At 42.2% G+C, this 23,349-nt stretch overlaps 1 protein-coding gene across 1 annotated transcript in view; it reads right to left on the bottom strand.

Annotated features, from left to right (window-relative positions):
* The window catches only part of LOC119429063 (kalirin), a gene marked incomplete at its 3' end in the record, with an annotated part of 32,644 nt that extends 9,818 nt beyond the window's left edge, over window positions 1-22,826 (bottom strand). The window contains 16 exon segments of the mRNA XM_037696780.1: window positions 891-943; window positions 1,071-1,193; window positions 1,328-1,402; window positions 1,486-1,602; window positions 2,649-2,771; window positions 5,352-5,444; window positions 5,992-6,126; window positions 6,225-6,356; window positions 6,729-6,920; window positions 6,998-7,120; window positions 7,266-7,581; window positions 7,661-7,884; window positions 8,168-8,360; window positions 8,556-8,670; window positions 8,754-8,828; window positions 22,763-22,826. Of these exon segments, the coding sequence (XP_037552708.1) occupies window positions 891-943; window positions 1,071-1,193; window positions 1,328-1,402; window positions 1,486-1,602; window positions 2,649-2,771; window positions 5,352-5,444; window positions 5,992-6,126; window positions 6,225-6,356; window positions 6,729-6,920; window positions 6,998-7,120; window positions 7,266-7,581; window positions 7,661-7,884; window positions 8,168-8,360; window positions 8,556-8,670; window positions 8,754-8,828; window positions 22,763-22,817 (2,144 nt within the window).
* Between the last annotated feature and the right edge of the window lie 523 nt (window positions 22,827-23,349).

Here is a 23,349-nt window from a genome sequence, read left to right as displayed (position 1 = left end):
CTCCATAATCTAAGAAGAACCTTTAATGACACATACAGAACGCTTGGAAATTATTGGATCCAGATAACATAATCTAGAAAAAACATGCAGACATTGTCTTTGAGATATTCGCATCCCGACTGCACAAATTCTTTATAACTGAGAAAACAAAAATCAGGCACGCCAAAACAATCCCGAAACTGAAGCCCTCAAATTACATCATCTAGAAAACAACACTCGATTTGTAAAATCTCTAAAGCAAATGAGTGAAAACTGTCTACCAAACCAAGAAAAAGACTAAATAATCCAGATTATACAGTAACAACACCATCTAAATCGTCATATTTTTTCAATTCAGTCACAGCCACAGATTCTACAAACTCTTGAAAGATGTGACTTCTTGTCGTAATTCATATTAAATACCAACCTGAAGAGAAATCCACCCTTTACTCCTGCATAATTTGGAAAAATCCATCCATGTCAAACAAAATAATCCATAAAGCAAAAGCGCCACACTGTCAATTCAAAACTGGCCTTCAGATAATCTAAAAACTAAATGAATGATTGTGTCAAGTCTAAAAAATAAATGCACACGGTTCATCCGTAAATGTTGGCTGACCTGCAGCTATAGCTCAGAAAACAAAATCATCCTCACATTCAGTTTAATCCAGAAAAAATATACAGTCCGCATAATCCAGAAACTTCTCACCCGTACGTTGTACGTGATCTATTAATCAAACACACCCTCACCTCATATATAATGTAGAAAACATTCAAATTAAACACGTGGCTGCTTAGAGGCCTGAAACAAATCCAGAGACATGTCATAAACTGGCTGCCCCAGAGGAGAAATCAAACGCACCCTTTCTGCCGCAGCAGTAAACAAACGTACCCACACTCAGTGGGAGTACCTGAGTTGAAGGATGAGGTCTTCTCCTTCCCTGATGACACTCATCGCGGCTTCCTGTGGGTCAGGGTTAGAGCTTGGGTTAGTTAGTTAGAGGTTAGGGGGTCAAAGGTCAGGGCTGTTAGGCTGTTATGATGCGGTTAGACTTCAGGTGAGCAGTGGTGAGTGGTGAGTGGGCTGCTACCTGCGTGTTGGCCTGTTGCTGCTGCTGCTGGCTGATTAAAGCCTGCAGAGCCTCCACGGTGTCCGGACAAACCAGGATGTCTGAGGAGAGCTGCTTCTGGAGGCCCTCCATCCACACTGCGAGCTGAGGAGGAGCCAGGATGACAAGGGCAGAGGAGGCGATCAAACTTTGTGCCGGGGTTTAAAATGAAACATGCTCGGAAATGTCACCGCTGGGTAACCGCGCTGATTTATTCGGCCCCGTGAACTGCTTCTTACCTCCTTTGTATGTGTATAAAAAGACACGGCGAGATCCAGCAGCAGCTTCCTCTGCTCGACCCGCTGGATGAAGGCCTGCAACGCGTGTAAACATTGTCAACAACACGGAATCACGGCGTGCAAACAAGCTGACAGCCTCCCGCCATCTGTCAGGTTACCTGCATGCGGAGCTCCAAGTCTCGAGCTGCCTGGTAGATCTCCTCCTCCTCGCACTCTCCAGACTGAGCCAGCTGATCCGCTGCCTCCAGAAGCTTCTCTGCGTTGGTGTACGTGTTCTGAAACACACAGGGACGCTTCATCAAAGTTCATGCTCAATAATCCAGGTAAAACCTCCAACAAAGTTCAGTCAGGTCATCTAGACGGTTTCTTTTATTTTATTTTTTTGATGAGACGTTTCAGCCTTCATCCAAAGGACTTCATCAGTCCGAGGAGCCACAACAAACTCAGTCCCACAAGCAGCACACTCACATAGTGGACCAACCAGTTTGCTGGTGATAAGATGGTTTCTGGGGCCCACTCTCTCCCCCGTCAACTCCTCTTAGGCAGCCATAGCCAAAGTGGCTCAAAACATCAAAGTTCATGCTCAATAATCCAGGTAAATAATCCAACACAGTTCAGTCAGTTCATCTGGACGTTTTTTTTTTTTGTTTGTTGTTGAGACATTTCATCTTTCATCCAAAGGACTTCATCAGTCCAAGAAGCCACAACAAACTCAGTGCCACAAGCCGCACACTCACATAGTGGACCAACCAGTTTGCTGGTGATAAGATGGTTTCTGGGCCCACCCTCTCCCCCGTCAACTCCTCTTAGGCAGACATAGCCAAAGGGTTTCAAAACATCAAAGTTCATGCTCAATAATCCAGGTAAAACATCCAACAAAGTTCAGTCAGGTCATCTGGATGGTTTCTTTTTTTTTGTTGAAACGTTTCGTCCTTCATATTTTGGACCACTTTGACTATGGCTGCCTCAGAGGAGTCGACGGGGTAGAGAGCATGCCCCAGAAACCATCTTATCACCAGCAAACTGGTTGGTCCACTATGTGGGTGCGCTGCTTGTGGGACTAAGTTTGTTGTAGCTCCTCAGACTGATGAAGTCCTTTGGATCAAGGATGAAACATCTAAAAAAAGAAAAAGAAAAAAAGAAACCGTGCAGATGACCTGACTGAACTTTGTTGGACACAGGGACACCATTAGATCTGGTTCTGAATCTAGATATGTCCAGTAAAAACATTCCTCAGCTCTTAAATCCTGGGTGACAATATGACTGTCATTAAAAACAAGTTGTTTTTTTTAGGTAAAACTTCAAAGTCGGTTTGCGTCACCTGTGCAACTTGCTGGAAGTCGTCGTGTCGTTTCTGCAGCGCTCGTGCTCGGTGCAGAGACTTCCCCACACCGGTGTGTTTGTTGAGGAAAACCTCTCCATGCTGCTCCACCCAGTCCAGAACCTGAGAGAAGACGGGTGGAGGAAAATCTGAACGTAACTCAAAATCAAAGAAAATTTAGCTAACAAAGGTAAGTCGGGTCCTCTGGATGGATTCTAAAAAAAATAATAACAATTGTTGCAAGGTTTCGTCTTCTATCCAAAAGACTTCTTCGGTCTGAGGAGGAAAATCTGAATCTAAATTTAAAGACAATATTTTAAAATTTGGATCTAAATTTTGGAAAATCCTAATTTAAATCTGGATCTGAGTTTGAAGATGGATACATTACTTTGTGTGTTTCTATTAGAATCACTCGTATCTGAATCTGTATATCAATCTAAACTTGTGTGTGAATTAGAATCTAGATTTGAATCTGTATCTTGACTTTTTTGTTTTAAACAGTATTTAAATTAGAATACAAGTCTGAAAATCTTGATCCAGAATAGATTTTTCACCTGGACATGAATGTTAAATTAAAATCCCACATAGTCATTTTTGTATTTAACTATGAATCAGTATAACTCTAAATCTAGATGTAGATTAAAATCCTGAATTACACTGAATATGTATCTGAGTGGAAAAGATTTAGGACAAAAATCTGGATGCATGTCAAAAATGAGGTTTGAATGTACTGTATGTAAACCCAAATCTAAATATAATGGATATACATATATCTAAATCTGGATCTGAAATATTGTTTCGAATCTTAATCTAAATCTAAATTCTAACTTTGCATCTGGATCAAAATCAGGCTTTAGCTCATATATTACACATCTGTAATAAATAATGGTCAGAATCACAGTTTGTCTTTAGATCTTGATACAAATCTGGATCTGAATTGAAACTTGAAATTTAAAGAAGAAATAAGACCAAAGTCCTGATCCTGATTAGAATTAGATTTTGGGTTTTAATATGAATATGAAACAGCAGAACAACATAATAATCTAAATGTGGATCCAAACAAGTGTCTGGATGTACATTTTACCTTCAGTTTTGATTATACATCTGAATTTGGAATTTGAATCCGTTTGTGACCCGGACATTTCTTTAGTTGATTAATCGTTTCGGTAAAAGTCTAATATAAAGTCGAGATTTGTCTTTGTATGAGAATCTATGTATGAATTTAGATCCTATTTTGGAATTGAACGAGGACCTGAAACTGAGTTTTTCTTTAAACTCTAATGTTTTAATTAGGGATTCACCGATCCACCTTTTTTTTTCCCGATCCGATCCCCAAATGTGGATATCGGCCGATACCGATACCTTTACGATATCATCATCATTATTGATTTTATATGTGGCTGTAAAATTCTCATCTCTTCAGGCAAGTACAATTTGTACACATATATGCATGCATGTCCAAATAAGTTTTATTAATGTTGTATAAGTTTCAAAGTTAGAATTAAATTCTAACACAAGAAAGGTCTTTTTTATTATTCCTAGCTTTAAAGTGGATATTAAAGTGATTAATTTAAGTAACTGTTTAAAGTTTTTTTTTTAAATAAGGGGCAGATATAATAATTTTTTCTTCTTTCTGCACTCTTTACATTCAATGTTTTTTTTTCCTTTTTGATGTTTTTATTTTGTTTCTTTTAAATTAATGAATTAAATAAATAAATCATTAATTAAATGGCTTTAAACACCTGCTAAGTTCATGGCATAAACCAACAGACATTTTCCTGTTTTTAGTATTTTACATCACTTTATAATGGAGCTGTTTTTGTTTCGTTTTTTTATTGTAATTTTCTTGAAAGTTTCAATGCATATGTTTTTTTATGATTATCTACTGTTGTGCAAAAATATCTCCTGGAAGGTAAACTATATCTTGGCTGCAAGTATCAAGCTGCGAAATCCTTTGTTTTCTACAACTGATAGTGGTTGGTCATTAATTACAATTAAGTTTAGCAACTTCTCGGTAAACATTCAAGCTCCGGGGCTTCAGCGGTGTCTTCTTCTTGTTCAGTCCGAAGCAGGCAGTCTGATTTCGGTCATCCGCGCTCAGTCTGCCCCTCCTCAGAGACAGGCAAATTGAGCGGGGCGGATTGGGTGCGTCTGGCCGGGGTCGTGCTGTCTGCTTCGGTTGAGCAAGAGGAGTGAACCGCTGAAGCCCCGGAGCTCGAATGCCCAACGTAAAACTAACTTTACCGCGGTTTAATGTGGTGCTATGGCTCTGCAGACATTGCACGTTGCTGTCTTGCTTTGTGGTGTTTCTAGTAAAAATACTTCCACACAGCGGACATGTTTAGGTGAAAAGTTGGTTAGCCGTTAGCCACAGTGCTACTGCACATTGTAGCTGGCTGCAAACTATGGAATGGATTTCCTGAATGTGAGGCGGGTCTCATTACTCTGGGTTCATGAGACACGCCTCCGTTCAGGAAATCCATTCCATAGTTTCAAGCCAACTTGCAGAGCAGCTGGCAGGGAATCACATGAGAAGTTTCATCAGACACAGACATGCATCATGGATCGGAAATCTCTGCAGGTTGGATTGGAAAAATCCCATACGTAAATAATGCTGGTATTGGAGCCCTATACCGATACCGGATCGAATCAGCCCCATCCCCAGTTTTAATCCAGGTTTTGGTCCTCAGCATTGCATCATACCTGTCTAACATCCTGTTGAAACACACAAAGCTGTAGGCGCTGGTGTAGTCGAAGCTTCCGATGCTGCCAGGCTCCCTCTACCTCGTGGTGACCCTGCACAGAAACGTGAAACTCCACATCAGCTTCTACCCAGTGTTATAGTCTATATTTTTCTAGTGGGTATACTGTGCTTAGAAACCAAAGTACACTGGTTAGTTTAATGTAATCAACAATTTATGATTTTTAAGCATATTGAACATTTCCAAATTTCACTGATGCGTATATTTGAGTAAATGTACAAGAAACTTTGTACAACAGTTGGTTTTGTATTAAAAACGTGTTAATAGAATTTATAAAACAGTATTAAAGTAAAACATGTTCAAGTAGTAAGTACAGAATAATACAATAATTCTCTGGATAAGTGAATGTAATAAACAAGCGCTACATACAGATAGATTGTTACAGAAGTGTTTAAAGTATCGATGACACATGCCTAATGATCGTTGGGCACTTTTAAGTGGGTATACTGAAATTCTTAAGCTTATCTAGTGGGTATACTCTGTATACCCGTGTATCGCGTAGACTACACCATTGCTTCTCCGTCTGACTGAGAGGTCCGATGCTCGCATTCAGAGCTGAGGCTGGTTAGAACGAGCCTCACCTGCATCTCCTGGTGCAGAACTCCCATGATTGTGTGCGTGGCGGCGGTGAAATCTGGTTTGGTTGCTGACTCATCAGACTCACTTGGCGAGCTTCGCTGCAGGACGTCCAATAACGCTTTACCGCTTTCACTGACCTGCGGACAGGCGGAACAAAAGAGCAGGGGGATGTTCTGAACAATCTGATAAGAGGCAGTTTTGCGGACACAGGTGGGGATGATGGACCGGGACGTACCTGTGTGTAGTTGGCGGATATCTCCTCATTGAGCTCTTGGTGTTTTTTAACCGCAGCTTCAAGCTCTGCGGTTGCAGACGGCAGTGACCCCTCAGAGCACATTTTAACCCAGCCCTCAACCCGCAACAGGAACTGGACAGAGAGACAGACAGATGTCAGTAAACATCACCAAATGGTTCCACTACGATGATGAGGATTATTGATTTTATTATTGTGATTACTCATTTACTTTGCTTTCAATGAGTTTTATTTTTTAGCCTTTTAACACTTATCTGCTTGAATATTTCCAGAGAAATGCTTGTTAAGCAACTTAACTCTGACCTATGAACCTAACCCTAACCGTCATTTAGGGATAGAAAGGGCAGATAACTGTTGCCCAAGAGCACTTTAAAAGATTGCAGTACATTTTTGATCATTGGAAGCAAAATATGAAAAATGACTAGATGAAAGCTTTTGCACGGTAGCATTTTGGGCAGGAACCGATGGTTTTTGACGAGAAGGTACCTGTTCCGCCCCTTGGTGGAAGCTGGTTGCCATGGCGAGCGTGTTACTTCGTGCCTCCAGCGCTGTCGTCAGAGACTTCCAGTCTTCCTGTAAACGTGACGACACCATGGCGATCCGCTCTGCGCCATAATGACCGGCCTCGGCGAGTCTTGCTGCCACGGTAACCACGCTGTCCACGTTCACGCTGCCGTTCTGCACAGGCGCACAGAGACTGGTTAATGGTGGTCGTTAAAACCATCAGAAGAAGAAACAGGTTTGCGGGAGCTGACCATGCAGTTGGCAATAAAGTGCTGGTGTTGTGTTTGGAGGTCGACAGCGTGTTGGTGGTTCTGACCAACTTCTGTCACGCTCTGCATGAAGAGTTCTTTACTGTGAGCGATCCACTCTGACATCTGAGACGGGGACAGACAGACAGGCTAGACAGCAACTCAACATTTACATATGGACATGCAAAACTTCTAATACCATTAGGCAAAATGATGCAAAACATAAAGTTTGTAGAGCTGAGGTGCTCCATTCTGGTTTCCATGAACTCACCTTGGTGGCATCCTGCTCAAACAGGTGCAGCTGCAGTGCCTGGTCTAAGTGCAGCTTCTTGTCACTCCAGCTCTGGAGCAGGTGGGTGCGAGCTGCCTGCAGCCGGTCCAGCAGAGATGAAACCTTTGGTGCCACGCTCTGGAAGTCTGCCCCTCCTGACAGCCAGGTGCCGCCACTTCCTCCTCCCTCGTTAGAGCCATCGCCATGAGAGGGGCCCAAGCGCATGCGCTGAAGCAAGCTCCGCCCTTCTCGGTCGAGAGTGTCGACTGGTGCAGTGGCAATGGTGTTGCGGAGACGATTATGCTCCTCCAGAAGTCTAAAGAAAACCACAGAGGTTAATTTGCAAGCCTACGTTGAGCGACCAGTAAATCTAAAAAATGAATTAGAAAAATTACTTTCTGGCCTCGTCAACATCCTGAGGCTCCGGGATGCGGTTCAGTCCAGTCTCCAGCTGCTCCAACTGAGCCAGCAGCTGCATGGCAGCCCCTGAGAACTCCTCAAGACCCAGACGCAGCTCAGTCCATTCCACATGGTCATACTCCAATGAGCCACCAAGATCAGCCGTGAGCTGGGAAGGGTCAACAAGCCGGGACAGCCCCTCCACCGACACCAAGCTGGTCTAGAAACAACAGGCTTAGATACTCTAAAAGAACTTGGTGTGGTCATGGTAATCGTAAGTACTCAAACTGAACAGGGTTTCTTTTGTTAGATCGTGAAGATGTTTCCGCTCGTAGAAAGACATCTTCAGATCTAGTGATTGGTTGTGGTTACAACTTAAACTTAGCCTTTCGAATGATTTTAAGTGAAACATCTTCAAGAACTAACGAAGAAAGTCCAGTTGTCTTCTAGCTCAGGGTTTAGGATTTAACAGCTTTGTGTAGTGCTGTTTCAGGTAGTTGTACCTCAAAGCTGAGCTTGGCGCTGCCCAGGTTGGTCTTGTGTTTTTGCCAGAAGGTGTCAGGTTTGATGAGCAGCGCTGTGTGGATGTTGGAGGAAAACGACTCCTGCAGTGTTCGCAGCACCGGCTTCACGCTGTCCCACTTACTGCCTCGCATGTCCACAACCACGGTGAATCCACGAGCGCGCACATCCTCACTGATGGAAAAGAAGAACAATATTTAAACTACGGTCCCTTTTCTCCTCTTTTACATTAAAACATCAAATCAAAAACTTCTACTGTACTTTAGAAAACCTCTTATGCTTTTGTGAGTTTAATAGCTTGTAAAATTCACAGAAACTTCCTGGTTTTATGTAAAGGAATCATGAAAAGTATTCATGTATGGGTCCTACCTCGGTATAGTTGACAAGTAGGTAACCAGTCTACTGAGATCTTCCTGTTTTATTCGATCATGATTGGTCCTGGCTGGAAAGGTCAGTATTGGTCCGCCTCGTTTGTCCCTTCCACCTGGAAATCACGCAGACTGATTACTTAAACTTGTATTAGGATGAAAATAAGATGAAAAGTCCAGTAGAGATTTTGCGTTTTACCCGACACGAAGGCCACCTTTTCTCTGAGCACCGTCAGCACATCGACCGCCCGGACAGAATCGGCTTTACCAGAATCTGAAAGACACGTTAGAGTTTTTAGCTACTTTCATTCAACCTTTATTTCAACAGGTTAGTCTCATTGAGTCACGAGGACTCATTTTCAAGAGAGACCTGTTTTAAACAAAAATACCACAGATGAGGTACAAACAACAATAAACAGTCATAAAAAGCATATGAAATAAAAAGTAATTAAAAGTAGTGATATAAAGCAAGGCAGCACGGTGGCGCAACTGGTAGAGCTGCTGCTTCTCAGCGAGCAGGTCCCTGGTTCAAACCCCGGTCCAGGGGCCTTTCTGGGTGGAGTTTGCATGTTCTCTCCGTGCATGCGTGGGTTTTCTCCGGGTGCTACGGTTTCCTCCCACAGTCCAAAAACATGCATGTTAGGCTGATTGGTAACTCTAAATTGTCCCTAGGTGTGAGTGAGAGAGTGAATGGTTGTTTGTCTCGTTTGTCTCTATGTGGCCCTGTGATGGACTTGCGACCCGTCCAGGGTGTACCCCGCCCCTCGCACAGTGATTGCTGGACATGGGCACCAGCAACCCCCGTGACCCAAAATGGAATAAGCGGGTAAAGATAATGGATGGATGGATATAAAGCAAAATAAAATCAATCTACATTATGAAACGAGGTAAAATACTAAAAACAGGAACGTCTGCATTGATTTTTGCATTGAACTTAATTGTTTAAAATCCCTTAGAGAGGTCAAAGTCGACAACTTCAGATCTTTTTGCAAGGTGTTCCAGGTTACAGGAGCGGAGTAAGAGAAGGCCCTTTTGCCAAATTCAGTCCGCACTGACGGGACACTGCAGGTAACGATGTCCTGAGAAACCTAATTTTAATTTCAATTTCTTTATCAAGTTTTCGACATGAGGCTTAAAAGAACGAGGTTTCATGTATTTGTAAGAAGCGACAAACTCGGTAGGAACACCATTTGTATAAGATAGAAGGGAGGACTGCTGGTCCCAACTTCCTGTTTGAAAACAACATTTCTTTGATTTCATCAACATTTCGCACCAGTTTGAGATGGAACAAATCTGACTGGATGATGTCGAATGCAGACTGTAAAAGCTGGAAAATCTTAGCAACTGATTTAGCTCGACAATAAACAGCCGTGTCATCGGCATAGAAATGTAAGGATGCATCAGGGATGATCTAACCTTTACTTATGTAGTTTGTAAAGAGGGTAGGTCCTAAGACTGAGCCTTGTGGTACGCCATTGTTGACAGCTAAATAACTGGAAGAAGTACCATTGTGTTGAACACATGGTCTCTGATCCGAGAGATAATTAGAAAACCAATCGATATTGTGAGTTGAGAAGCCAATGCTACTGGTTGTGATCTGGATCTGACCTACATCTCATAATACTGAAACACTTGTTTTGCACTTAAAATACTTTTTTTACAAAAGGTTAGTTAACTTTGTAGGCAGCACGGTGGCGCAACTGGTAGAGCTGCTGCCTCTCAGCAAGCAGGTCCTTGGTTCAAATCCCGGTCCAGGGGCCTTTCTGGGTGGAGTTTGCATGTTCTCTCCGTGCATGCGTGGGTTTTCTCCGGGTGCTCCGGTTTCCTCCCACAGACCAAAAACATGCATGTTAGGCTGATTGGTAACTCTAAATTGTCCCTAGGTGTGAATGAGAGAGTGAATGGTTGTTTGTCTCGTTTGTCTCTATGTGGCCCTGTGATGGACTTGCGACCCGTCCAGGGTGTACCCCGCCCCTCGCACAGTGATTGCTGGACATGGGCACCAGCGATCCCCGTGACCCAAAATGGAATAAGCGGGTAAAGATAATGGATGGATGGATAGTTAACTTTGTTTCACATTAATTTTTCTTTATGCTTATTTTTATGGCATTAGCTGTTCCAAAAAAACCCCAGAAGCATCCACTACAACTGTTCAATTGCAGTATTTTAATACCCCGACTTACTTGTACCGCAAAGAGTTGCCGTTTACACATTAGAATTGCACATTAGAATTTATTATAGGGAGACAAGTCTTTATAACAGCTAACAGTCAAACAAAACAACAGAAAAGGATCAAATTGTACCTGCTATTTATTGTAGACTGGGCAATGAGTAGACAAATTAAGCTATAATAAATTCTCCAAGACCAGTGTTGTTACAATAATGAATTCAACCTTCACCAGAGTTTATCAAGTTTTTCTTTTGCTCAATCTCCAAATCTCCCAAAATATTCAGTTTTGTAGTTATTTTGCATAATATTGCTAAGAAGCAAACATTCAGACAAACACATTATCTTAGCAGAGGTAATAAACGCTGCTTGTTGCTTTATGTGACCTAGATTAGTCTGCCACTTGCTGAACAAACACTACAGCTTGAAACAGTTCATGGAAACCAGTCTGGGTCACATTTTCTTTACTATTATGCCAAAAAGGATTTACCGTATATTCCAGCGTATAAGTCGCAGTTTTTTGCATAGATTTGCCAGTCCTGCGACTTATACGCCAAAGCGACTTATATACCTTTTTTTTCATATAACGCAATTTTTGACTGATGCTTTTAAATGTTCATTCATACCGACATGAACCTGATTAAACATTACCATTTGCAGCCGCTAGAGGTGCGAGAGAGCCCTTTAGGCTTTGGCCAACTATCGGTAGGCGTATATGTTGTTCCTGTACTGCTACGCATGCCCCCCGCCAACTATTGACCATTAAAGTGCATTTATTAAGGAAAAAGTTAAACCGAGACACACCTTTGCTATAATGTTGAGCAAACAAATAATTGTTTTTAAGTGTTAATCTTGTTACATTTCGAAGAAATGCAACAGCGAGTCCTCCCGTGCATGCTCCCACAGCTGCCAATCGATTTTTGGCACACCACCAGCCCACGTTTCCCGGGGGTCAGCTGTGACGCATAATAAACGTAACTTATACTCCGAAGCGACTTATATATGGTTTTTTTCCTCTTCGTGATGCCTGTTTTTAACTTTTGCGACTTATACTCTGGAGCGACTTATACACTGAAAAATACAGTAGCAGTAAAGCAATAGAAGCATAATTTGGGTAGCTCACATGCTCAGCTTTGGGAAAAAAAATATTACAACACAATTTTGTAAAACTATTTGTTAAAGCATTCATGTTTCACCTCAATTTGGCTTTAGACAAAAACAACAGAAACGACTAACAAACCGACTGCTGTTAGTCATTATTTCAGGATACATAAAGTTTATAAAGTTAGAGAATAAACCAAACGTATAATCAATCAGGTCTGAAGGACATTTTAATCAATTCCACTTAGGGACTGAATGTGTGTGAATGTGTCCTTTTGAGAACCATTTAAATCTGTAATTTTATTTACCGGACAGGCCTTAAAATGCTAATTTTTAGGGTTCTGACTTGGTTTAAAGCTCAGTTTTTAACAGATTTAGGACTGATGGTTTGGAGCCAGTGTGGACACACAGAGCACACACAACTATAAGTGTGTGCGTGCATGTGTGTGTGTGTGTTTCAGACTGGCCTCCCATATGTGTCAGCTCATCCTGCACAGCGGGAGGAAGCTAATCCAACACTCACACACTGAGGACATTAAACGCCTCATATTAGCAGCCCGACAAGCAGAGATAACCCTCAGAGAGAAAACCTACAAACAAAAAGGAGAAGGGGAACGTTTATCTAGCCGAAGCTTTTCACAAACATCTGGGTCTGTCTCTTCCAAGTCCAAATTCAATGCATCTTTGATCTCAGGCTCAAAATCAAAAACCCACAAAAACATAAAAAGGACAAATGACCTTGAAACGCACGTGGTTTGAAGTGTCAAATTCTAATCCAATGAAATATCTTGAAAGTCTTTCGTCTGAACCAAAAAAAAAGAGCATAAAACCTGTTTTGGCCATTTTTGTGTCGGACCCATGCTTGTCCAGCTGCTGGTGGATTTTATTAACGGTGACATTTAGGTTCAGGAGGCAGCTGGTTGGAAACGAACAGAGCACCTCATCGTCATCTGATGGTCTTTGTTATGGACAAGCTAAATGCGACGATTACATGCAAAAAATGTAGGCAAAAATCTTCACTCTATCTCATGCTTATGTATTCATTCATACCCATCTACTCACTACAGACTCATGTTCAGGCTGCTGTTTAAAATATTGTATTATTTTACACTATTAGTATTTAGCGTATATCTTAGATCCTTATATACTGTCTCGTTTTATACTTTATATTTTTTGATATTTTTATTAGGAGGAACAGATAGCTTCAAGGTGAAGGTGGGAGTGCATCAAGGATCGGCTCTGAGCCCCCTCTTGTTTGCTCTGGTGATGGACCAATTAACAGATGAGGTCAGGCAGGAATCTTCGTGGACTATGATGTTTGCAGATGACACTGATCTGTGGTAAAAACAGGGAACAGGTGGAGGAGAACTTGGAGATGTGGAGGTATGCACTTGAAAGAAGAGGAAAGATAGTCCGCCATAGTAAGACAGAGTACACGTGTGTGAATGAGAGGGAGTCCGGTGGAACAATGAGGCTACAAGGAGCAGAGGTCACAAAGGTGCAGGACTTCAAGTACTTGGGGTCCACTGTCCAGGAAAATGAGGAGTGTGGTAAAGAGGTGAAGAAGAGAGTCCAGGCAGGATGGAGTGGATGAAGAAAAGTTTCAGGAGTGGTTTGGAACAAAATGGTGTCAGCAAAGGTCAAAGGAAAAGTTTAAAAGACAGTGGTGAGACCAGCTATGTTGTATGGTCTGGAGACAGTGGCATTGACAAAAAGACAGGAGAAAGAACTGGAAGTGAAAGAAATGAAGATGTTGAGGTTCTCCTTAAGAGTGACAAGGATGGATAAGATTAGGAATGAGATCATCAGAGGTACAGCACAGGTTGAATAACTGGGAGATAAAGTTAGAGAGACCAGACTGAGATGGTTTGGACATGTCCAGAGGAGGGACAGTGGGTATACTGGTAGAAGGGTTAGAAATGCAGCTGCCAGGAAAAAGACAAAGAGGAGATTTATGGATGCAGTTGGAAAGGACATGGAGGTAGTTGGAGTGAGGACAGAGGATGTAGAAGACGGAGTGAGATGGAGGAGGATGACTGGCTGTGGAGACCCCTGAAGGGGGAGCAGAAGAAAGAATATATTTTTGGGTGTAACTGGGACCTTTAGTAGACAATTTCATTCCACCTCATGTACCATGTGGTGGAATGACAAATAAAGAACCTTGAATCCTTAAAAAAATACGGAGTTATAGCTTATTATTGTTTGCTAAGGTCAATTAGCCGAGGCGGCCATCTAATTCAGTTAAATTACTCTGAGTTTGGTTAATTATTAAATAGTTCGGTAACAGACGGGCAACAAACACTTTCAGGCAATGAAATACAAGAGCACCCACCTTTTGTGTCGGCAGGTGATAACAATAGAGCTTCGACAAAGAAGAACCCGTCCACAGGACTCAACCTTGTTAGAACAGAGCTGCTAGTGATCGCTAACCATCTCTATTAGAGAAGACAAACTTTCAGCCATTTGTTTCATACATTAATGGCACTGGATGAAATCTGATGAATAAAATAAGGTCAAGATGTTTTGCACTGAAAAGCAAAAACGAAAAAAAAAAATCTCGGAGATGATGAATTAAATGTGTTTTGAAAACACTTCCACGCCAGCTTTACTTATGAAAAATGAGGCGATTTGCATGTTTTTATGCCGTGTGTTTGTTCTTTTCTCTAACAGCAGGCCTGCTGGGCGTTGGTTCTACCAAAGTTAAGGAACGTCACCATCGCCATCGGATTACTGTGTTCGAAAGCGTTTGACGCTATTATCAAGACAATTATTAGTGTGGAATTCATGTTTTAATCGTGTTTTATGGACATTTTTTCATCGAGCTTTGGTGAAAATCCAAAGATGGCGACATGTTGAATCTGAGTCTCTCTTCTTGTCACGGACAGCATCAGTGGTGTGCAACGATACTTAACACTGTTGACCAAACATCAGCAAACGTGAGACTTATCCACAAACAAACAACAACAAAATATTTCCATTACAGTGGTGCTTGAAAGTTTATGAACTCTTTATCATTTGTTATATTTCTGCATAAATATGATCAAAACGTCAGACGTTCACACAAGTAAAAGTAGATAAAGAGAACCCAGTTAAACAAATTAGACTAAAATATTATACTTGGTCATTTATTTAGAGGAAAATGGTCCAATATTGTGAGTGGTAAAAGTATGTTTTAGGTCAGATTTATGCAAAAATATAGAAAATTATAAACGGTTCACAAACTTTCAAGCACCACTGTATGTAGCCTTTGATTGAAAACAAGTGGTTCAAATTCCAAAAAGGTTCAGAGAAGGGTCAAAGGTCATTTTCAAACTATCTACAGTCCATCAATCGAGAGAGAGAAAGATTGTTCACAAGTGGAAAACATTTAGGACAGCTGCCAAGCTATATAGGACGACATCTCAGCAAATTCACCCTGAAGGTTAGACCATGTAATGCTCAAAGAAATGAGCTCCGTACAGTCTACAGGCTCAGTCAGCAGGTTAAAGGTCATGACAGGACAGTTATAAACAGACTGATCACGTATGGAAGGGTTGTAGGAGAAAACCTCTTCTCTCTCAAATCAGCATAGCAGGTTTGCGAAGTTTCATCTGAAAGAACCACACGACTTCTGGAACAAAACCAGAGTAAAGGACAGACGTTTACCCAGAATGCACAGCAGCAAACACCTCAAACCAGCTGCCAACACGGTGGTGGAGGGCTGATGGTTTGGACTCTGCAGTTATTGAGTCGGATCATGAACTCTTCTGTAGACCAAACAGTTCTAGAGGTTGTTTTTTTTTTAATTTGTAAAAAAAAAAAATTAAATTTGTATGCCTCTTTTATGACTGTCTATTGTTGCCGTCGTTATCCACTGTTGTCATCACTAATTTGTTAAACAAATCAGGTCTGTCTTGTAAATGAGTCCCCGAGGTTCAATGGGATTAATCTGTCTAAATAAAGGTTGAATGAATGAGTCAAATGTGAGGACATCTGTCCAGCAGCTGAACCCTGGATCAAACCGGGTCATGAAGCAACAGGACAATGATCTCAAAGACAGCAGCTAATCTACAGAACGGCTCAAAAAGAAAAGAATCAATGGTCCAGAACCTCAACTTGACTGAAATGCTTTGGTGGAACCCTGCGAGTACAGAACATTTGTACTCGCGTACAAGTACTGTTACGCTGCTTAAATTGTGCTCAATTACAAGTAAAAGTACTGGTGTTATAAAAATACCTAAGTAAAAGTACAAAGTACTCGTCTCAAAAACTACTCAAAGTATTAATTACTTTTTAACCAATTGATGTTTCATTGTGTTGTCAATAGAAGGCATTCAATTGGATTTACTGTATATAACAGCTACATTCAAAGCTCATTTCTCAGACGCTCAGAAGCGCCGTCTTATTTTAGTACCAGGCAAAGATCTTTGCATACTTAGCCAAACTAATAACCCATACATACAAACAATAAAAAAGCAATATCATACAGGTAGTAAAACCTCGTATAACGCAATATGTTTTTGAGATTAGATGCTGAAGTCTTGTAAGTTGCTATCACCATAGAGATCAAACACAGTTTGCATCTGGACTCTGTCTCCTTTTCACCCTCTGTACATGAAAAATACCTCCAGGTACATCCACAGGCACTCGTCCTCAGCCTTTACCTCGTCATTTTCTCTATTGACAGTGTTGTCTGTCTCCATTTTGCCTATTTCTCCAAATCTTAGGTCCATAAATGACTCTCTACTCTACGGAGCTGTCCTTTGCTTACGTCATAGGTAATTGGCATGAGAGCCTTATTGGCTACAAAGATGCAGATGAACGGTTTGAATATTAATTCAAATTGTGGCCGTACTCAGTAGCAACTTTTAAAAGTAGCGAAATAGATTACATGGTCTAAATTGTACTTAAGTATGAGTAAAATTACACACTTGAAAGAAATACTCATAAAAGGACAAGTACCCCAAAAAATCTACTTAATTACAGAAAAGTGAGTATTTGTAATTCGTTACGTCCACCCCTGGTGGAACTTTTCATTCATTCATTCAACCTTTATTTAGACAGATATGTCACATTGAGCCTAGAAGACTCATATACAAGTGAGACCTGTTTAGACAGACGAAAAGTAGTGAAACTGGACACATGTAGGAATTGGAGGCGAAAAAATTCCTATCAGATCTTTTTTTTCCTGCCTGAGAAGAAAAAACTCTGATATTAAAAAAACACCTGGCACAAACAAGCACATAGTGACGTAGACATTCTGCAGAGGGGGACGACGAGAGCAGTGAGCATGTTCATAGATGCTCTCGAGGGCACTGTAAGAGTTCTGATAAAGATGTAATAATCAGCCAGTGTCCTCCGGTGAGATTCGTAAACATTCTCGAGGTATGTCGAGGAATGGTCAAGAATAACGACTATGAGAATCCAAGAGTCCTGAAATGATGACACAAAGTTTATTCAGCTGGTTTCATCTATTTATCAGTTGGAAATTACTCAGGGAGGGGGTGGTGAGCATCAGATCACATGTTCTCCGGGCGAATTCAGATAAGATGGCCTTCAAGGCCAGCCAAGGGAGCCAAATTCAGATAAACACAGTTGTTTTGGGGACAGGCAGAACTTAATGACATCTACCTTGAGTCTGTGTTGGTCCACTCGGTTCCTAAAACATGTCCAAATTACATGGCCACACCGATGGAACGTGACTGAGTAAAATCCCCAAGATCTGATCCATTCCGCCCAAAACATTTGAGTCTGGGTACTCGAGACACGAACCAAGCCACCTTTAGAGTGCTGAGCAGAAACAATGAACCGAAACAACCTGGAAAGAAGAATGGGCTAAAATTCATCCACAACCATTTGAGAGCTTGGTGAACCACTACTGAGAGCTAAAAGAGGTTCTACAAGCTGCTGGATCAGGGGCTGGGACCAGTTTTTCCACAGTATTTTGAATATTTTGTATATTTTTGTTCACTCAAGGTTGGATTTGAATAATTTTAGAACCCTAAGATTGTTTGGGGAATCAAAGAATTTCACCGAAGTCCAGGTACCTGCACCTATTTCTCAATATAGTTACTGTCTGTGAGGGAATTTTATTTCTGTGATAAATTTTTCACTAAAAACTCAGAGAGCAGGCAGTTCTTCATCTCAGCTGGTAACCAAGTTAAACTCCTCGCTCTTTGCGTCCCACCATCCGCTCTTTGCGGTGTGAATTAGCAGAACAAAGGAGATGATGGATGCTGCTTTCCTGTGCAGCTCCCACAGACGTGTTGGAGCGCTGTGAAGATCCAGCAGAAGCTAACTGTCTGCAGCCACTGATGACTGACTGGTGGGCGTTTGTAATCTGCTGGAGAGTAAAACAGCATGCTCACACTGCCCCTGACTGTCGGGACTTGATTGATCCTCGATCAGCTGCCAGTCAGGTATCGGAGAAGGGACTTCCTTTCACCTCCCTGAACAAAAACCCTCACTTTCTGTGAGTCAGTGTAAAAGCCTAAAATAGACGCTGCTCAGAGCGGATGAAAAGCCTTCGGAGAAACTTGCTGTCAGCCTGTCAGGACTCATCAAACTGATTACGCAACAAAAACTAATGAATACGTTCCACCACAATGTCCTGAGTCTCTAAAATGTCAGCCTGAAGGGTATGAAGACTCATGCAAGACCAGAAGCAACGAGCCAGGATCATTTCTCTGTGAACTGAAACACGTCTCGGGCCTTTCTCTGCCACTCTGGACAAGAAGGTTTGTTGTTTTTCCACTGAATTATGTGCCTCTTTCAGTTTAAAAGCTCATAAACTGGTTCACCAAAAAGAAAAAAATAATAATCTAAAAAGGATCAAAGTTCATGCTCAGCAATCCAGGTAAAAAGATCCAACAAAATTCAATACGTTTCTTTTTTGTTGTTGTTGAGAGGTTTCACCCTTCATCCAAAGGACTTCCATCAGTCTGAGGAGCCACAAACAATCTCAGTCCCACAAGCAGCACATAGTGGACCAACCAGTTTGCTGGTGATAAGATGGTTTCCCGGGCCCGCCCTCTCCCCCGTCGACTCTTCAGACGAAACGTCTCAACAAAAAAAAGAAACAGTCCAGATGACCTGACTGAACTTTTTTGGATTTTCTACCTGGATTATTGAGCATGAACTTTGATGTTTTGAACCGCTTTGGCTATGGCTGCCTCAGAGGAGTTGCATCTAAAAGAGTCATCTTGCATTTAAATGTCCTCAGCTCCTTCATATTAAAAGACTGTGTGTCTTCACATCAAATCTTCCAGCTCTAAACAAGTTTGTCACTGTGTTTCTTTAAAATAAGTCCTTCAGCTCCTTCACAATAAAGGCACTTTAACTCATTCACAGGTAAAGTACACTGTTTAAGATTAAAATTTCTCGTGTTTTCTAATAAACATTTACTGTCTTCTTCTTTTGACTTTTCCCTCTTCAGGGGTCTCCACATCGAGTCATCCTCCTCCATCTCACTCTGTCCTCACTCCAACTACCTCCATGTCCTCTCTAACTGCATCCATATATCTCCTCTTTGTCTTTTTCCTGGCAGCTGCATTTCTAACATCTTTCTACCAGTATATCCACTGTCCCTCCTCTGGACATGTCCAAACCATCTCAGTCTGGCCTCTCTGTGTTTATCTCCCAGTCCTTCAACTTGTGCTGTACCTCTGATGATCTCATTCCTAATCTTATCCATCCTTGTCACTCCTAAGGAGAACCTCAACATCTTCATTTATTTCACTTCCAGTTCTTTTTCCTGTCTTTTTGTCAATACCACTGTCTCCAGACCTAACAACATAACTGGTCTCACCACTGTCTTGTAAACTTTTTCTTTGACCTTTGCTGACACCCTTTTGTCACAAATCACCCCTGAAACTTTTCTCCATCCACTCCATCCTGCCTGGATACTCTTCTTTACTACATTCTCCATTTTCCTGGACAGTGGACCCCAAGTACTTGAAGTCCTGCACCTTTGTGACCTCTGCTCCTTGTAGCCTCACTCTTCCACCAGCCTCCCTCTCATTCACACGCATGCACTCTGCCTTACTACGACTGACTTTCATTCCTCTTCTTTCAAGTGCACCTCTCCAAGTTCTCTTCCATGTGTTCCCTGTTCTCACCACAGATCACAATGTCATCTGCAAACATCATAGTCCACGGGAATTCCTGCCTGACCTCATCTGTTAATCGGTCCATCACCAGAGCAAACAAGAGGGGGCTCAGAGCCAATCCTTGATGCACTCCCTCCTCCACCTTGAAGCTATCCGTCACTCCTACACAGTGGTATGTATAGTCTACATTTTTGTAGTGGGTATTCTGTGCTTAGAAACCAAAGTACACCGGTTAGTACAATGTAATCTTCAATTTATTATGATGTTTTTAAGCATATTGAACATTTCCAAATTTCTCTGATGCTTATATTTGAATAAATGAACAACAAATTTTGTGCAACAGTTGGCTTTGTATTAAAAACATGTTATAGAATTCATAAAACGGTATCAAAGCAAAGCGCTGCATACCGATAGATTGTTACAGAAGCATTTAACTGCCGTTTAAAGTATCAGTGACATGTGTCTAATAATATGTCATGTATCACTGGGCACTTTTAATTTGGTATACTGAAATTCCCAAGCTTTTCTAGTGGGCATACTCCGCATACCCAAGTATCACGTATACTACATCACTGCTCCTGCAGCACATCTCAGCACTGTCCTGCTGTCCTCGTACATGTCCTGTACCAGTCTAACATACTTCTCTGCCACTCCAGATTTCCTCATGCCATACCACACCACCTCCCTCGGCACCATGTCATATGCTTTTTCTAAATCCTCAAAGAGACAATGAAGTTCTTTCTGACCCTCTCTGTACTTCTCCTTCAGCATTCTCAAAGCAAAGATGGCATCTGTGTTGCTCTTTCTTGGCATGAAACCATACTGCTGCTCACAGATAGTCACCTTTCATTTAAGTCTTGCTTCCTTCCACAGCTCTCCCAGACCTTCATGGTATGACTCATCAACTTAATTCCCCTGTAGTTGCTACAACTTTGTACATCACCCTTGTTCTTAAAAATGGGCTGCTTCTCCATTCATCAAGCCTTTTCTCACCCTCAAATATGCCATTGAATATTTGAGCTCACTTCCATCTCTCCAAGACATTTCCAAATTTCCACTGGTATGTCATCAGGTCCTACTTTCTGTACTTCATGTGTTCTGTCTGGAACAGGTCTCTCTTGTAAATGAGTCCTCATGGCTCAATGAGACTAGCCTGCATAAATAAAGGTTGAATGAATACTGCCTTCTCTATAGTCATTCTTCTCAGGGCTTTCCGAACTTCACCCTCACTAATCTTTCCCACTTCTTGGTCCACACTTTCTATGATCTCTACTCTACTTTTTCTTTCATTCTCTTCATTCATTAGCTCCTCAAAATACTCCTTCCATATTCCTATCACACCCTCCTCACTTGTTAGAAACATAGTCCACAGTAAAACCACCTGAAGCTATTATGGTGAAACTCTTGGCTGAAATTGAAATAAAAAAATAAAAGTAATTTACCTACAAATAAATGCCCCTCGGGTGTTTCAAGTCTTTCTGGACAGTAAACCAGCTGCCGGACAGTAAAAGCGTTATTGGTTATTAAAATATCTGATTTTTCACAATAAAAGCACCCTGTAAATAAACTGTTAAAACACCTTTGCAAGCAAACTGTTTGAACATTGATGTAGTCCCACAGTTAAACTCCAATGTTTGCCATTCTGGGGTATTTGGACCTAAGGGACCTGCACCCGGACAATGATCCAGTCTTCTAACAGTTTGTTTTGTTCAGTTCAGCTCATGGTTGTGTTCATCTCTCATGAATTGTTAATAGTTTGATCTTGTAACACTGATGTAGCAGCAGAAATCCTGGATGAATCCAGTTCTGCTCTTTCAGGGCCCAACTTCTTCTTCTTTAAACGCCACACCGAACGTCTGATTCTGGTTCAGACGTAGGGACGTTTGGACTCGTAAACCACTTTTAGTCCTATAAAGTTTATAATCAGACTTTTCAGTGAACAGCAGAAACAAACCTGATTTTAATTAAACAACATGAAAAATTATATATAAGGCTGAATATTATAGTTTGCTACGAAGGAAAGTTGGTCTAAATAAAACCAATTGTCTGGAACTTTTTTAGTGTTTTTTTTTTGGAACAGCATCAATCCAGTGATTTAAAAAGATATTAAACGCCGCTTGTTCCGTTCAAATGTTTGTTTTCTTTGTGGTGAATGAAAATCTTTGTGCTTCGGTTTGACAAAATGCCATTTAACCAGCGGCTCTCCGCTGCAAGCATCATAACAGTTTCAGCATTTTATAGGCCGGCAAGTAATCGATTAATGAGAAAATAAGAAAAAAATTAATCATCCGGATCATTCAGCTGTGAAAATTGTTGTCTCCTGCGTGGAAGCAAAGAAAAGTAGGTTTGTGTTGATTGTTTCATAAATACATTTTTTTAACTATGATTCTTGCAAACCTGCAGGTGACTTTAGTTTTTTATGCTTAAAATAAACTATTCTTTCTTTTTTTTAATTTATTTTTTTAATCTAAACTTTGATCAGATGTGTCAGCTCTGATAAATCCAACACTCTGGTCCAGTTCAGGGGGGTGTGTGTGTGGGGGGGGGGGGGGGGGTGCTATAGAAGAGGGACCCCACCTGCAGGGTCTGCAGCACCTGGAGTGTGTTTTATACAAATATTCATGCACACCACATTACATCACACACGTTCAAAGAGCCAGCAGGCCTTCCCACAATCCTCCTTGGTCGAACCCTCCACCCCCCAACACACACACACACACACACGCACACACACACACACACACACTGATAGTAGCAGAGCTCACACACACCGTCAATGGGCGGATGTTGAGGCATCATGGCGACAGCAGCTCCCACCACACACTCCCTAACACGCACGCGCTCACACCCCACCTGCCGTCGCCAGGCCGTCCGGGCCCGATTCTCCTCCTCCATCCGCCGGATTCATCCTCCCCCCTCCTCCTCCTCCACCTCGCGCGCTCTCCTCCGTTTTGTGCCGTCGGGTCGCTCCGCTCCTCGCGCCTCCTCCCTGCCTACCCGTGCATCCCCGCAGCTTCACATCAGATCCGGTCGGGTCGGTACCAGCAGCGGGCTCCGGTGCACAGTCGGATGCGTTCCCCTCCTCCCGGTACCGATCAGGCCGTCACTGCTGCATCCTCCTCGGCTCTGCCTCTAGCGTCCGTCCGTCCTCCTCTTCCTCCTCTTCCTCCTCCTCCTCTGCTGCTGCTCTTACGGTACCGTGATCCCGCGCGGCATCACGTCACCGTTACTGCTGCCGTTACCGACGAGCCCACACAGCCCGGGTATTCCCCCCTCTGTTCGTCCCACCGCCGGTCCGGCCAGCGCACGCGCTGCTGCTCGGTGGGCTCAAACACGCAGGCGCACCGGAGACAGAGAGGCGCTGTGCACGAGGAGGGCTGCAGCATCTGCTGCACCGACGCACACGCACGCACACACACACACACACACACACACACACA

Source organism: Nematolebias whitei, chromosome 23 (genome assembly GCF_014905685.2).
Source record: "Nematolebias whitei isolate Nwh7 chromosome 23, NemWhi1, whole genome shotgun sequence".
NCBI classification, from domain to species: domain Eukaryota; kingdom Metazoa; phylum Chordata; class Actinopteri; order Cyprinodontiformes; family Rivulidae; genus Nematolebias; species Nematolebias whitei.
This window is presented reverse-complemented; position numbering and strand designations above follow the sequence as displayed.